We start from the raw sequence: 14220 nt of genomic DNA, 5'->3' as shown, positions 1-14220 counted from the left end.
GATGCCCTTTCTCTCCCCAGCCTACAACCTTGCTAAGGAGCAGCGCCTGAATTTTGGGGACGATATCCCCAGTGCGCTGCGAATTGCCAAGAAGAAACGCTGGAACAGCAACGAGGAGAAGCGGATCAACCAGGAGAATGAGCTGCACTCCTACCTGACCAAGCTGATTATGGCAGAGAAGGAGAGGTAATATGGCACAGGGCAGCGGCAAAGCCCATAAAGGGTTTTTTTACAGAGTGATAGCATCCATCAGTTGCTTCTGACCTCCCTGTTCTGTCCTAGGGAGCTGACTGAGTGCTGAAAGACTCAGCAGGAAGAAAACACGGACGAGAGCCGGAGCCGATTCAGCTGGCCAGCATCGAGGCCAAACACGTGAGTGGGGAGGCTGGGGCTGCTCACAGAAGCTGGGAGATGAGCCGGGCTTCCTCCTCCCATCCTCATCCCCATACTCTGCTGTGGCTGAGGAAGCCGCAGGGCTGCAGCTGTGCAGATGAAAGCCAGGATACCCTGAGGCTTCTCAGCCTTTATGTTGTAGCTTGAGCTGCTGTTGCAGGGCTTTTATGTCCCCCCCCATGACAGCTGTCCCTGCTGTCATCTCTTGCCCAGCCCTGCAGCAGCACCACCTGTTTGCGCTCCCCAGCTGCCATACCTGTTCTCCAACAGCTGCGTGTGGGTCTGGGTGCTGGCCCAGCACAGGGGACTAATCCCCAGATAAAAATAGCCCACAAACGCAGGTTATTTTTAAGCTGGATCGCTCCTGTCACACCATTCAGCCTGGAGCTGTGCGAACAACCGGCCAGGGGCTGGAAGACAGAGGGGCCACCAGGGCCCCACTGCCTCATCTCTGCCTGGCACAGCACCCGTGGGATGGGAGGCTTCAAGGCTCTGTCCCCAGGAACCTGTAGCCCCTGTACACTGGGGTGCCCTTGTCTCAACACCTTCTCTTTCAGGACAAATACCTGGCAGACATGGACGAGCTCTTCTCTCAAGTGGATGAGAAGAGGAAGGTGAGTGTCCCCCAGCCTGCACTCCCATCTTGAGCTGCTCACCATAAACCTACTTGAGTCCCTGCTACCAACGCTTCCGTTTTCCCTGCTTTCCTGATCTGAGCCGATGCCACCTCCAACCCTTTTTTCTTTTCCCCTGATACTGGGCTTGCCAAGCCCCCTCCTGACTCAGCTCTGCTTTTCTTGAGCCAGAAGCGGGACATCCCTGACTACCTGTGCGGGAAGATCAGTTTTGAGCTAATGCGAGAGCCCTGCATCACGCCCAGCGGATCACCTATGACAGGAAGGACATTGAGGAACACCTCCAGGTACCACCAGGATCTTGCCTGCCCAATTAAGGGCTTAAAAACCTCCTTGAGTTTCATCCTGGTTACCTGCCTGGGTGGCTCCCTGCAGAGGTGCCAGGGCAGGCAGGAAGGCAGCAGGTGCTGTCTGAAGCAGGAGGTGGCTGTTGGCAGGGGGTCTTCTGCCTTGACCTGCTCTCATTGGGCTGGGAGGCACCTTCAGAGGGGGCTCCTCCTCCGCCCCACTCTTTCCACCCCTGGCAAATGTCTGACAGCAGCCAGGTGTCTGTGTGCTGGCCTCGTGGCTGCCTGGGCCCTGGGCTGAGGCTGGGCACGTGGAGTAACCAGTTCGTGGCTGTCTCCTCCCTTGCAGCGTGTGGGGCATTTTGATCCAGTGACGCGGAGTCCCCTGACCCAGGACCAGCTGATCCCCAACCTCTCGCCATGAAGGAAGTGATAGACGCATTTATCTCAGAGAACGGCTGGGTGGAGGATTACTGAGGGGCTAAGGGGGGAGAAGTGCTGGCCCACCTGGGCACCCCTCCCCCCCCCAACCACAGCAGCACAGACAGCTCTTGCTGGGCTGGCACCATGCCTTACTCGCTCTCCGGCTGTTCCCCTTCTGCTCCAGGTGCCAGCAGCAGCGCTGGGCAGGGGCATATTGCCATCTCCCTTCCCAAGGAACTGCAGTGGCTGGGCGGGCACAAAGGTCTCCCCAGGCTCCCCTCTTCACCAGCTCCTTGTGGAGCACCTGCCTGGCCCTTTGGAGAAGGCTGGCTTGTTGCGGTGGCCTGGAAAGTCTCACCAACATCTTCATCACCTGGAGAGCAGCATCCCCCTTGGCTACGGAAGCTGACAATCCTCAAAGATCACGTCCTGTGCTGGGGAGGTGCTGCGAGGAGCTTGCCAGGACGAGTGCCTGGTGCTGGTCTGGCCCGGCCCAGTCTCCTCCCTGTGTAGATAGTTGTTTCCTTCTCCTTCCATCTCCTGCCTGGCCAGGGTCGTGTTCGCCTCATTCATGTAAATAGCCACTTGCCAGGGTGGGAGAGCAACGTTCCTGCTGCAGATGCCGACTTGCCCTCTGCTTTTCCTGGGAAACAACTGCCCCCAGGCTGGAAGGGGCTGGCTCACGTGTCCCCCTTGCCTACCGCGAGCATGGTTTCCTGCTAACAACCACCTGGGTTAAAGTTCTTCTTCCTTTTACTGAAATCCCTTAAAAAAACAAACAAAACAACAAACAAAACCAGCCAACAAATCCATGGCTGACTGAGCTCCAGCATTTTGGTCGGCTGACAGCCTGCCTGGCTTTTGAGCACCCTCTGGAAGTTTGCCAATGTTAATTAAAAAAAATAAAAAAAAGGTCAGCAATAAATGTGGAAAAAGAGGTGGAGTGGTTCACAGCAGCACTCTCTGCACCAGACAGGCCATGTCCTGGCTTGGGAACCAGTGTCGTCCCACAAAGAACAGGTTTGCCTGTCCCCTGTGCCACAACCCTCCCTGCCTGCATGCTGGTGGTGAGGACATAGTAATATGTGAAGCGCTATGGCAGAACAACTTTAATCCAAGGGGGAGGGAAAAGACGAGTAAAAACCAGAATGTCTTCAGGCACTTGGTCCCAACACTGGTAGTTGAGTGGAGAGCTGCCGGTGCTGCTGCCCTTCCCTGGCAGGGCAGGAGCTGGAGGTACTGCCCCAGCACGCTCTCGCCGTGGCTGTGATGACGGCAACACATCCTTGTCCTTCCCAGCTCTACCCCAGGAAGGTGGAGATGAAGACGCTGGTGTCAAGGTTGAGCGTGCATGCCACCAGTGGTCAGGGAAGTACAGGACCTGCCGGGAGAGAGCAGTGGGGTCCCATGGACTCCTGAGGGGTGCTGGCTGGGCTGTGGGGGAAGGGTCGCCTCCACTCTCCTGGTGGGAGCAGAGACCCCCAGGTGACACAGGCTGTCCCAGGCTGGACTCACCTCCCCAGGGTGGATGGTGCACTCCAGTGGCCGCTCGGCCGGCAGCAGCGTGGGGTATGTGTGGTGGAGCCAGGCCAGTGTCGTCTCATTGGGGTGGAAGTGGGGTGTTTTATCTGGTGGGTACAGAAACCAGCGCTGGAAGAAACCAGGGGAGGGGGACAGCGTTATTTTCCCTCTAGCCCCTTGGGCTCAGCCCCAGAGGGGCTCTTCCATCCCACCATGTTCAGGGGATCCCCTTTGAGGGTCTTCTTTCTCTCTCCCTCCCCAAATACCTTCCCCTGCCCTCAATTCTCACCTTCCTGCCAAAGATCACCTCAGAGAAACCAGGGCCGTGCCAGTGAAAGGGAACACCAGACCCCGAGCCTGCGGTGGGATTGGAGGAGAGTTGGTGCTGGGGAATCCTCCAGGATCCCCCCATGGGGCTGCTCGTACCCACCACCACCTCTGCCGGTGCCCACCTGCAATCCCAAAGCTGTAGGCAGGGCTGGTGCCTGGGATGCGGAATGCAGGGGGCACATACTGCTGGAAGAGGTGGCCCCACTCAGTGAAGTTGTTGTCCCCGAAGAAGTAGAGGGTGTCTGGGGGTAAGGAAGACAGGGAGGATGAGGCTGGTGAGGAGGCCCAGTGCTGGCTGCGGGGAGCGGGATGGCACTACCCACCACTGCCCAGCCTGGCCGGATCCTGTGGCTTCAGCAGCTGCTCCACATACTCCCGGAAGGGCATGTCCACTGCAGGCAGGGGAGAGCTGTAGGGCCATGGTGGCAGTCCCCAGGGCAGGTCCCGCCCGCCAAGGGGGCTGCAGGGTGCTGCCCACCGCCCTCACCTTTGTGGTAGGAGTAGGTGTTGGCCGTGCTGAGCCGCACCGGGAGGGCCCCGAAAGCCGCCAGCAGCTTCTCCCGGGTGCAGAGGGCACGGAAGGCCTGGGGTGGGAGTGGGGGGCACGGTGGGGCCGGGTTGGGGTAGGAGGCTGCCGCCGCCGCTCCCATGGCCCCGCTGTCCCATGTGCCCCCTCCCCGCCCTCAGCCCTCTCGGGAGCCCCCCAGTACCCCCTCCAGGCACTCACCGAGTTGTCCGTGATCCCGCGTAGGATAACGGGTCGGGAGAAGGCGAACCTGCGGGTAGAAGCACCGCACCGGGGTCCCGCATAGGGCGACCCGGGGCCGGCCCCGACCCACCCCCCCGGGGGCACCGGGCCCTCTCCCCGATCCACCCCCGGTGGGCACCGGCTCTGCCCCGCCCCCGCCGCCCAGGCCGTCTGTACCGCTGCAGGAAGAGGGAGTAGGTGAGGGAGGCGTCGGCCCGCTCAACGGTGCATCGCTTCTCTTCCGGGACCGTGCCCGCCAGCCTGCAACAGAAGGCTCCGCTCGGCACCGGGCCCCGCAGCACAGGCACAGCCCTCCAGCCCTCCCCCCACGACCCCCGCCCTTACCAGCCACCGCCCGGCGCGTCGGCGCAGGCCGCGGGATGGGCCCAGGCCAGCGGCAGCAGCAGCAGCGAGAGCAGCCATCGCCTCGCCGCCGCCGCCGCCATCGGGGAGCGGGACAGCGCCAGGACCGCGGCCGCCGGCGGACTACGCTTCCCGGCAGGCACCGCGGCCCGCGCGGACACCGCGCACTGCCACTGGCTGGGCGCGTCCCTACGGATCCCGGCAGGGCCCACGGCTCAAGGGGGGCCCACGACCGGGCTCCCCCCAGGACCCCATGGCTTCCCCAGGGGCTGCTGGGGCCGGGTTAGGCAAAGACAAGAGGCAGGGCTCAATTCAGCTGCTCTGTTTTGGTTTAATCCAGTACAAAAGGGCTGGTCAGGGACCTGGGGGAAGCACCCCCAGCCCCTATTTACACAAAAATAAATACACGGAGAGAGGTGTGGTGAGAGCAGGCAGGCATAAGACCCTGCCTGCCACTTCCGGCCCCACCTGGCTACTGTCTGCCCCAGCCAGTGAGGGGCTCAGGTGTACTCGCAGAGGTGACCGCAGCCAGCAGGGCAGTGGGAGCTGGTCTCCAGCCACTTCATGATGTGCTGGAGGTGGCCGCCGTGGCTGCAGCCCTGGCACCAGACGAAGAGTCCCTTCACAACGTGGTGACAGACAGCACACATGCTGGCACACTGCCGACACCTGCACCGGAGAGAAGGGGGTGAGCATAGCATTTGGGGGGGGGGGGGGGGGGGCAGTGAGGGGGGACTGGGGGCACCAACCCCATCCTCCTGCCCCCACAGCCCCTTTGGGACTCCCCCCAGTGACCAGAGCACCATCCCCTCCTCCCTGCTCACAGCACTGCACTCACCTGTCACAGATCCAGCCCCTGTTGCTCATCGGGCGCTTGCAGTTGCTGCAGTTGACATGCAGGGTCGTGGAGGCCTGGTTGAGGCAGTTGACAGCACGGCATGTGCTCAGCTTGATCACCTCATTGGAGATGTTCCAGAGCTGGAAGCGCTGAAGCAGGTCGATGTAGGATGTGTACCAGTGCTCCTGGGGATGGTCATAGAATGTCCTGAGTTGGAAGGGACCTAACAAAGATCATCGAGTCCAACTCCTGTCCCTGTGGAGGACAACTCCAAAATTCACACCATGTGTCTGAGGGCATTTTCCAAGTGCTTCTTGAATATTGTCAGGCTTGGTGCCATGACTACATCCCTGGGGAACCTGCTCCAGTGCTTCTCCACCCTCTGGGGGAAGAACCTTTTCCTAATACCCAACCTAAACCTCCCCTGGCACATCTTCCTGCCATTCCCTCAGGTCCTATCGTTGGTCACCAGAGAGATCAGCACCTGCCCCTCCTCCTCCCCTTGTGAGGAAGCTGCAGACCACCATGAGGTCTCCCCCGTCTCTTCTTCAGGCTGAACAAACCAAGTGACTTTAGCCACTCCTTGTATGGTTTCTCCCCTAAACTCTTCACCAACTCCGTGGCCCTTCTCTGGACACTCTCTAGTAGCTTTATACCCTTAATGTTCTGTGGTGCCCACAACTGCACAGAGCACTTGAGGTGAGGCCACACCAGTGCGGAGCAGAGCGGGACAACCACCTCCCTCGACCGGCTGCAATGCAGTGCTTGACGCATCCCAGGACACCGTTGGCCCTCTTGGCTGCCAGGGCACACTGTTGGCTCATGTTCAAACACTGTTGGCTCATTTTGGTCACAGACAGCTGAGCCCCAACACACCCCAAAATCCCCCCGGGATCCCAGCCCAGTATCTGAAAGGCAAGATCCCTGCAGCCAGAGGAACTGCTCTGTGGGGCTGGGGAAAAGGCATCCCTCCCCAAATCAACAGGCCAAGGCCAATTCCCCACCCTGGCCCTGTGGACACCACCTTGGGTCCCTGTCAAGACTGGTGGGAGGGCAGCCAGCTGGGTACCAGGCATCTTGAAGCTGCCCACCCCAGGTTAGAGCAGGCCTGGAGAAGAAGGGAGGTGCCCAGGGTGCAGGCAGGATCCCATTGTGTTGGGATACACGACCTCTGGGTCCCACCGAGGTGTCCTACTGCATCTCGCGGGGTTGCTGCACCAGCCCTGAAGTGAGGGTTCAGTTCCTATGCAACCAGGAAGGGGCTTCCTGGGGTCTCACCTGGGTCTGCTCGTCAATCTCCTTGCGGATGCGGTCCCCCAACACAATGAGGACAGACACGGCTGTCTGCACATCACCTTGCTCAGCATAGAAGAGAAGGGTGTCCCGCACGATGGGATTGAAGAAGTCGGAGGGCAGGCGGTTCTCATAGAGCGAGTGGGAGATGGAGATGAGGGAGAAGGATTCCACAGGCGTCAGTGACACTGTCTCAGCCTCATTGCCGCTGACGTGAGGGGAGTCAGCTTTGTCTTGCAGGTGGTCCAAGGCTGATGGGTTGTCCACGATTTCATGGCGCAGAGGAAAGGCTTCTTGGGGAAGGCTGTATTCCTGCTCTTCAGCTGTGAAGAGAGATCTGCTCAGGAACAAGTAGGGAAGGCCAGGAGAATATCCAGCTGCATGTCTGGGACAAGCAACACCTCCTAGCACCAGCTGCACACTCACCGTGCGGGTTCTCATGGTCCATCATGTACAGGTCATCCTCATCCGCTTCCACGTCTCCCAGCAGGTAGTCTGCAGGGACGTCACTGCCCTCTGTCTCCTCGTTGTCTGTGTGCCCAGGGAGAGAGAAATCAGCTTATCTCCCTCAGGCACACAGTTGGATCTGCACCCTCTGTGTCCTGCCCCAGCATGCCAGACTGCATCTGAGCCCAGTGGCTCAGCTCTCCACCACAGTCGTATTCCCGGCACCTGCAGCCACCACTGTGGGGGTCACGGGGGTAAATTGTCCTTCTACAGTGCCCTGGGGCTCAGCGTGCTTCACCTGGCAGCTGCAGCAGGCCCAATCACTCCAATTTACAGGATAAATTTACCAGTTCATCCTATGTCAGGGCCATCTACAGCTAAGGAGGGAAGAGCTGTAGGACTGAGACTGTGCCACCCCAGAAACATTACCCTCGTTGTTGATCAGGGTGGAGGAAGAATCCATGAGGATGTTTTCTGTGCGGCTTTCTCCTTTGCTGCGGTCCAATCTCGACTCATTGCCCAGCCCAGAGGGGATGTCCTTCAGGTTAAAGCTGGGAAAGAAGCCAAATTTAATAGTCACAGCTTCCGTTCTAGCCAGCAAACAGTCTGGAAATAGGTCTCCAGTTCCGATTTCAGTGGTGAACCACAAGATACAGCAATTTCCCTGAGTACACTGAAGTCAGCTGTCCCCACTTTTTAACTTAAAAATAAAGATACCTTAAAATTGTTAACACAGGCCTTTCACCAAGCCTGGCATCTCCACACACGCCACACAGGTGCCCACAAATGTCTTCCTAAATGATTTCAGAGCTGAGCACAGGCTCTTGACTCTACCTCTTAATATTTACCTTCACCTCAGAGGTAGGTAAACAAGAGCTGCCTTGCTACAAGGTGTTTTGCTGTTCGTTATGTATCACCGCTTTCAGGCTTCACCAAGATGGAAAAGAAGGGAATGGGGTTGAAGCAGAGCAAAGCTCTTCAGCTTGCTGCCTGCAGTGTTTAAGTCAGCAACAATCAGTGACCCGTCTGGATGCAGAGCTTGGTTGAGGAGAGTGTTTCCTTTGATGGTATTTGAGGATTTGCCACTCACCCTGGGAACCCAGCCTTGCAAGGTCTGACAGCTAATTTGGTGTCCTCACACCTCACTTTTACATGTCATTGAGAAGAGGAAAAACAAGTTTTCCTGCTTCATCAGCCCACTGTGGGGCACTGCACACCAGCGAGCCACTCGCAGAGCTGGGCTGTCCTCTCTTTGAAAGGCAGAGGACAACCTCTCCACACCAGCACTTCTGGCTCCAGCAGCAAGGCAGGGGTTCTCTATCTCCAGCCCTCAGTCACAGTCACTAATTAAATAACTGCAAAGATGATACTAGCCCCATCATAGCTTCAAACTTCATTTCAAGGAGGGAAGGGAGCAGCATACAAGGCTGTACAGCTCAAGGCCGGCCTGGCTGCTTGCTTCGCACACCCACATGGAAAATGGCTGTGTTCAAATGATACCAACCTGCAAATCAGCGTGGCCTGAGGCTGGGGGAGAGCTGTCCCTCCTCCCACCCTGTGACTCCAACTCAGCAAAGGAGCTGTCTCTGCTCTCCCACTCACAGAGCCACCCCAGCCAGCGTGTTGTTTGCTGTGGCTCCGGCAACCTTACCTGTTCATGAGCGGGAGGGCGGTGCTGCCTTTCCCCATGCTGTGGTTGAGGTTGACAGACGACACAGTGCCAAGGCTGGAATAGATTATTCGCAGCATTGTCCATGTTTGAGCCACCTGTATGAGAGACAGCCACGGTCAGACCTCGCCAGGCTAAGGACCAGGCCCTGTGCAGCCATGCACCCATCTGCAAACTCCCATCATCAGCTGATCTAGAGCTGGGCAGGCTCTTGGGAGGGGGGGGGTCAATTTTCTGGGTAATGATCAGTGCTTGTTGTAGGCAACAGCGCTACGGGTTTGGTGCCAAGCAGAGGTACACTTTCTGGGGACAGCCAGATGCCACATCCCAACGGAGAGCTGCCATTGGGCCCGCGTGGTGGGCCTCATCCTGACAGCATTTTTCAACCTCGGCACCAGCCTAGGCCTGCACCAGAGTCTCCAGCCTAGTTCTTACCTGGTTGCGGTCCAAGCCCTTGGCCACCTTGGCATTGTGGTCGCAGAGCTCAGCCAGTGGCCTGCCGGCCAGCGCATACTGCTTGGCAGTGTGCACAAACCAGTCCATGCTGCCGCTCTCCACATCTGTCTCGAAGACACTGAGGGTGCTGGAGGAGGAGATGTACTCAAACTGCTCTGTGGGGTCCAGCTTGCGCTTGAAGAAGATGGGGTGACGCCGGTCCCCGATGTAGGGCTTGCGGTTGGAATCGGAGCTGATGAGGCTCTCCTTGGCAGCGAAGGCCAGGTCTCCGTAGAGGCTGTAGCACAGCCCCTCAGGGTTGGCCCGGTCGATGGGCTGGCTGGCGTCCTTGAAGATGTGCTGGTAAAGGGTGCTGTCCTTAGAGCCTGACAGGAGGAAATAGGGGTCATGCAGGTGACGCCACACGATGCCCGTGGTGACATCCTTGTGCTCCTCGAACATGGCGGAGGGGATGAAGGGACGCCGCACGTCCCAGACGTAGATGTTGTGGTCCACCATCATGGAGCAGGTGGCAATGTGGTGCTTGCACTCTGGACGCCACTTCACACGGGCCACGGAGGCGATGGTCTGCACGCAGTAAATCTCCTTTGCCCGCGTGGTGTTCATGTCCCACACCTTCACCATCTTATCTCGGCCGCCTGTTGCCAGCCAGCCCCTGGAAGAAGGATGGAGAAAGACAGTGAGATGCCAGCTTGGGCCAGGATCTGTGTCTGTGCATCTCTCCTTTCCCACCCTGGCAGAGAAACACTCATGACACAGTTGTGACCATGTCCACACCAAGGGGAGGCAGCCGGGCTGCTACCCTAATGCCTCTGCCCTCCGATAACCAGGTTGGGCAACACCCTCCTTCCTGCTCCCGTTTAAGGCCCTGCATCTTTAAAGCCACACTCATCTGAAGGGCTTCCATCCAGACCAGCTCCCCACCACCTCTGATTTCCACTTGCCAGGGACAGCAGAGGGGAAAAAGGCCAGTTGGAACGTGTTTCAGTGCCTCCCTAAGCTCAGGAGGAATCACAGCGCTGCCTGGCAGGGAGTGAGGAGGGACCTGCGCACCACAACAACTTTCCAGACGCACCCAACTGCCCCCCAGGAAAGGCAGGAGGAAAACACGATCAAACACAAGCAAGCCGTGTCCCAGAGCAGCTGCGCAGCATCTATCCCTGAGCCAAGCACTGGAGCAAGAGGCTGCCCTGACACAAGGGGCATGATAGCAGCTTGCTATACCCCACCATTAGCAACCTAGTACCTCAGGGTCCCCTGATTTGTCCAAAAAAACCCAAAACCAAAACATGTCAACACTCCCCCAGATCAATGTAATAATTGCACCCATCTTCCAGAAACAGCCCAGTCCCTGACACAAGGGCCAGGGTATCAGAGACCCTGCTTTCCCCTAAAAAGGTCCCAACCCCATTTTTAGGGCCTCCTTTGTCTCTGCCAAGGCCGGGCAGCTGGCAGGGTCTGGCCCCGCACACACCTGTCCTCTGGGTGCCAGTCACAGCAGAAGACAGGCCCGTTGTGGGCTGTGAACATTCTCTCATAGCGGTCTGGCCGGCGGATGTCCCACAGCTGCACATTCCCGTTCTCAAAGGTGGCGGCAAATGTAAAGTAGTCCCGGATGCTGAACTGGACATCACGTACACTCTCTGACTGGCCTGAGCAGGGACAGAAATTGAGTTACAGTGGGACAGAGTTCCAGCAAGGCTGAAAACCTCATCAGAGGAGCCATGACGGTCACCAGCCCAGAGAGGAGGGGAAGCAGGAAGCGATGTGGCCACCTTCCACCTCCTTTGCAGACCCAGCCCACCACCAAGTGGCTAAAAAGAGCAGCAAAATGCCTCTTAGCTCCCCCTCTGCCTGCTCCAGATTTCACACCCTGAGTAAACCCTCCTCCCAGGCATGGGGGAAGGGCAAAGCACCCAACATTTGCCTCTCACCAGAGTAGGGGGACAAGCAACAGCCAGCATTCATACCAGAGAAGGTGCTGACAGAGTCCTTCTTGCGCAGGTCAAAGCATTTCATGTAGCCGTCCTGGGAGCCGCTGAGGAGCATGTAGACCTCGGTGGGGTGGAAGCAGACCTTGTTGACAGTGCGCTTATGCTCAGTGAAGAGCTGGTCCTGCTTGTTGCGGGACGGCTTGCCCAGGTTCCAGGTGACAACCACACCGTTGGTGGCGGCAGTGGCCAGCAGGTTCTCATCCATCTGGTGCCACACCACATCTGCACAGCTGAAGTTCAAGGAGGGTTTTCGGCCAACACGGAGGTTCAGCTTCTCCACAAACTGGTCCTCCTCGATGGAGTAGATCTTGAAGATGTTGCGGCCAGCCACCACCACCTGGGCAGCATCACGGCACACACTGATGGCATTGGCAGGGGCATCCAGGTGGCAGAACATGGTCCGTCCCATGAGGGCATTGCCTCCCAGGGCAGTGGTGACTCTGGCCATTTTCTCCATGGCCGTCCTTGGGGTGCACTCCCCTCTCCAGGAGCAGGCTTGGAGGCTTGTGTCCCCACAGGCTGCATTCACGCTCACACGGCCGCCCTGCTCCACCTCAGCCAGAGCTGGGAAGGGACAGGCTTGGCTCCTGCAGGTCCCGGCAGGCCCAGGTGGCTTCAACTGCAGCTTTTTGTGGCCACATCAACAGGCTCTGGAGGTAAGAGGCTACAGCCCGGTTGCTACCTGTGGGGAGAGAGATACAGCCCAGCGCCGGACTTCTCCTCCTGCTGCTGTCTGTCAGTCCCTCTCAGGGAGTTCTTGAAAACCTCTTCGGTGTTTCTTTTTTGCTCAGTTCAACCCTCCAAGATGCTCCACTGATGAGGGCAGCTCTTGGTGACACTACAGCAGGCCAACTACAGCAACGTGGACTGAGGTGAGCAGCATCTCCAGCAAGAGGTTGGGTTATACAAGGCCGCAGCCATCTCTGCGGAGCACTCCCTGCTCCCCAAACCCCTGCAAGCACCACAGGCAGGGGTTCACTCTGCTTCTCCAGTTGGGAGGGCAGGCAGCAGCTCCCCCTGCCAGGCAGAGAAGCAGCTCTTCCCATCCCTGCCCCAGGCCAGGGTGTCAGGGTCTGGCAGCTACTCTGGGGGAGCCCTGAGGCAAGCAAGGCTGCCTGGAGGTTGCAAGGGTGTCTGGGGGCACCCACAGGTTGGTCCCCTCTGAGCCAGGCCCTCCTGCTCCTACACCCTTCCATCACCAGGAGCCCCAGCCCCCCTCACAGCCCACATTCCCCCCATCCTCAGGCCCACTCCTGACCCACAGACTCCTCAGAACCTCCTCAGGGACCCCTCAGCCCCCCAGAGCCCCCTCCCATCCCTCAGAGCCTCCTCAGGGGTCCCTCACAACCCCTCAGCCCTGCAGAGCTCCCTCAGGGACCCCTCCCACCACTCAGAGCCTCCTCAGGGCCCTCCCAGAACCACCTCAGGGATCCCTCCTACCTCTCAGAGTCCCCTCCCGCCCCTCAGAACCCCTCAGCCCCCCACAGTCCCCTCCCACCCCAGAGCCCACTCCTGCCCCTCAGGGACCACCCAGTGTCCCCTCTCAACCCTCAGCGCCCCCTCAGAGGAGCCCCCTCCTGCCCCTCAGGGATCCCTCACAGACCCTCAGGACCCTCTTCTGCCGTTCAGAGGCCCCTCCCACCCCGGAGCCCCCCTCAGGTGTCTCTCCCGCCCCTCACGGCCTCCTCAGGGCCCCTTCTCACCCCTCAGAATCCCTCAGCCCCCCAGAGGCCCCTCAGGATCCCCTCCGAGGAGCCCTCTCCCACCCCGGAGCCCACTCAGGGCCCCCCCAGAGGAGGCCCCTCAGTGCCCCCCCTCACCCTTCAGGAGCCCTTCGGAGCCCCCTCATGGCCCCCTCCCGCTCCTCAGCCCCCCACGTCACCGCCGTGCCGTACCCGGTGCCGGTGCAGCCCCACCGGCAGCTCTGACCCAGCAGGCTCCGCCGGCCGCCCCCACCACGGAAACGGCCGCCGAGCCCCGCCCCTCTTCCGTCGAGCCACGCCCACTTCCGCTGCCGAGCCTCGCACGCCCCGCCCCGGGATCAAGCCCCGCCCCTGGCGCGGGGAGACGGGTCGTGGTGGGCGGGGCTCACTGTGGGAAACGGAGGGACGTGGGTGTGCAGGTGGGGAAAATGGGGGTGTCGGGGGGGATATAGGGTGTATTGAGGGTGGGGTGCCAGGGATATGGGGGGCCCAGGAGCAGTGGGGGTGCCGGGGGATCTGGGGTGCATTGGGGGTGGGCATGTCAGGGAGATGTGGGATGCAGGGGGGAAAATGGGGGTGTCGAGGGGATATGGGGTGCATTGGGGGTATAGGGATCTACTGAGGGGATATGAGGGTGCACTGAGGAGCTGTCTGGGGGATTGGGGGTGCACTGGGGTTTAGGGGTACATGGGCGTGGCTATACAGGGAGATACAAGGCTACACTAGGGGGTGGGTGTGCAGGGGATATGGGTGTGCACTGCCATGGAGGGGTGGGAAGGGACTATGGGGACACCACAGCACCAGGGCTGTGGCTCCCCACGGGACGTGGAACTGCAGGGGTGTGCAGGGCTGATGGCACCCTGAGTCTGCTGCCATCACTGGTAGGGGTGGGGGACCCTCATGTGCCACTGCCCTGCCTGTCCCCAGCCCCTGCCTGGACACCCCAGCCCCTGGCACCCATGTCCTGTGGGCAACTTGTGGCAGCACACCAGCAGGTTTGGGGGTGCAGGCAGCCACCCACCCTGGCTGCCGCCATGCCAGCGTGCTCCATGCCCCAGCAGTGCGACCCTGTCCCATGGCCCCACTGGCTCCTGGTGCACCCCAAACCCCCTTCAGGGCC

The 14220-nt window shown here is 59.7% G+C and overlaps 3 protein-coding genes across 8 annotated transcripts; 1 reads left to right on the top strand and 2 right to left on the bottom strand.

Moving 5' to 3' along the window:
* Nucleotide 1: 1 nt before the first annotated feature.
* On the top strand, nucleotides 2-1921 carry STUB1 (STIP1 homology and U-box containing protein 1). Its single transcript, XM_075106209.1, is given in 8 exon segments — nucleotides 2-186; nucleotides 283-341; nucleotides 344-372; nucleotides 951-1007; nucleotides 1200-1275; nucleotides 1278-1315; nucleotides 1665-1727; nucleotides 1730-1921. Coding segments are annotated over 8 exon segments (570 nt in total). The 3' UTR covers nucleotides 1793-1921.
* A 911-nt stretch (nucleotides 1922-2832) lies between these two features.
* JMJD8 (jumonji domain containing 8) lies at nucleotides 2833-4852 on the bottom strand. The gene is given in 10 exon segments (XM_075105949.1): nucleotides 2833-3089; nucleotides 3092-3119; nucleotides 3254-3388; nucleotides 3549-3616; nucleotides 3712-3831; nucleotides 3913-3981; nucleotides 4077-4173; nucleotides 4317-4365; nucleotides 4515-4598; nucleotides 4683-4852. Coding segments are annotated over 10 exon segments (801 nt in total). The 5' UTR covers nucleotides 4784-4852; the 3' UTR covers nucleotides 2833-3039.
* A 155-nt stretch (nucleotides 4853-5007) lies between these two features.
* Nucleotides 5008-13383, bottom strand: WDR24 (WD repeat domain 24). Of its 6 annotated transcripts, none has more exons than XR_012662571.1 (10): nucleotides 13293-13383; nucleotides 11374-12249; nucleotides 10878-11055; nucleotides 9383-10058; nucleotides 8930-9045; nucleotides 7708-7829; nucleotides 7258-7362; nucleotides 6817-7154; nucleotides 5539-5761; nucleotides 5008-5369 (listed from the first exon to the last, which is right to left on the bottom strand). XR_012662571.1 is itself a non-coding variant. In XM_075105946.1 (10 exons), the coding sequence occupies exons 2-10, from the start codon at nucleotides 11852-11854 to the stop codon at nucleotides 5201-5203; spliced, it is 2370 nt and encodes a 789-aa protein (XP_074962047.1). In that variant the 5' UTR covers nucleotides 11855-12249; nucleotides 13293-13383; the 3' UTR covers nucleotides 5008-5200. The 6 variants fall into 6 exon arrangements, 4 of the variants coding, with proteins under 4 accessions (XP_074962047.1, XP_074962045.1, XP_074962046.1 ...); XR_012662570.1 differs by having other exon boundaries at nucleotides 11374-12349; nucleotides 13293-13380; XM_075105946.1 differs by having other exon boundaries at nucleotides 5539-5723.
* Nucleotides 13384-14220: the final 837 nt, after the last annotated feature.

The sequence above is a fragment of the Phalacrocorax aristotelis genome, chromosome 10 (assembly GCF_949628215.1).
Source record: "Phalacrocorax aristotelis chromosome 10, bGulAri2.1, whole genome shotgun sequence".
NCBI classification, from domain to species: Eukaryota; Metazoa; Chordata; class Aves; order Suliformes; family Phalacrocoracidae; genus Phalacrocorax; species Phalacrocorax aristotelis.
Note: the sequence above shows the minus strand (reverse complement) of the source record. Positions and strands in the feature narration are given on the sequence as shown.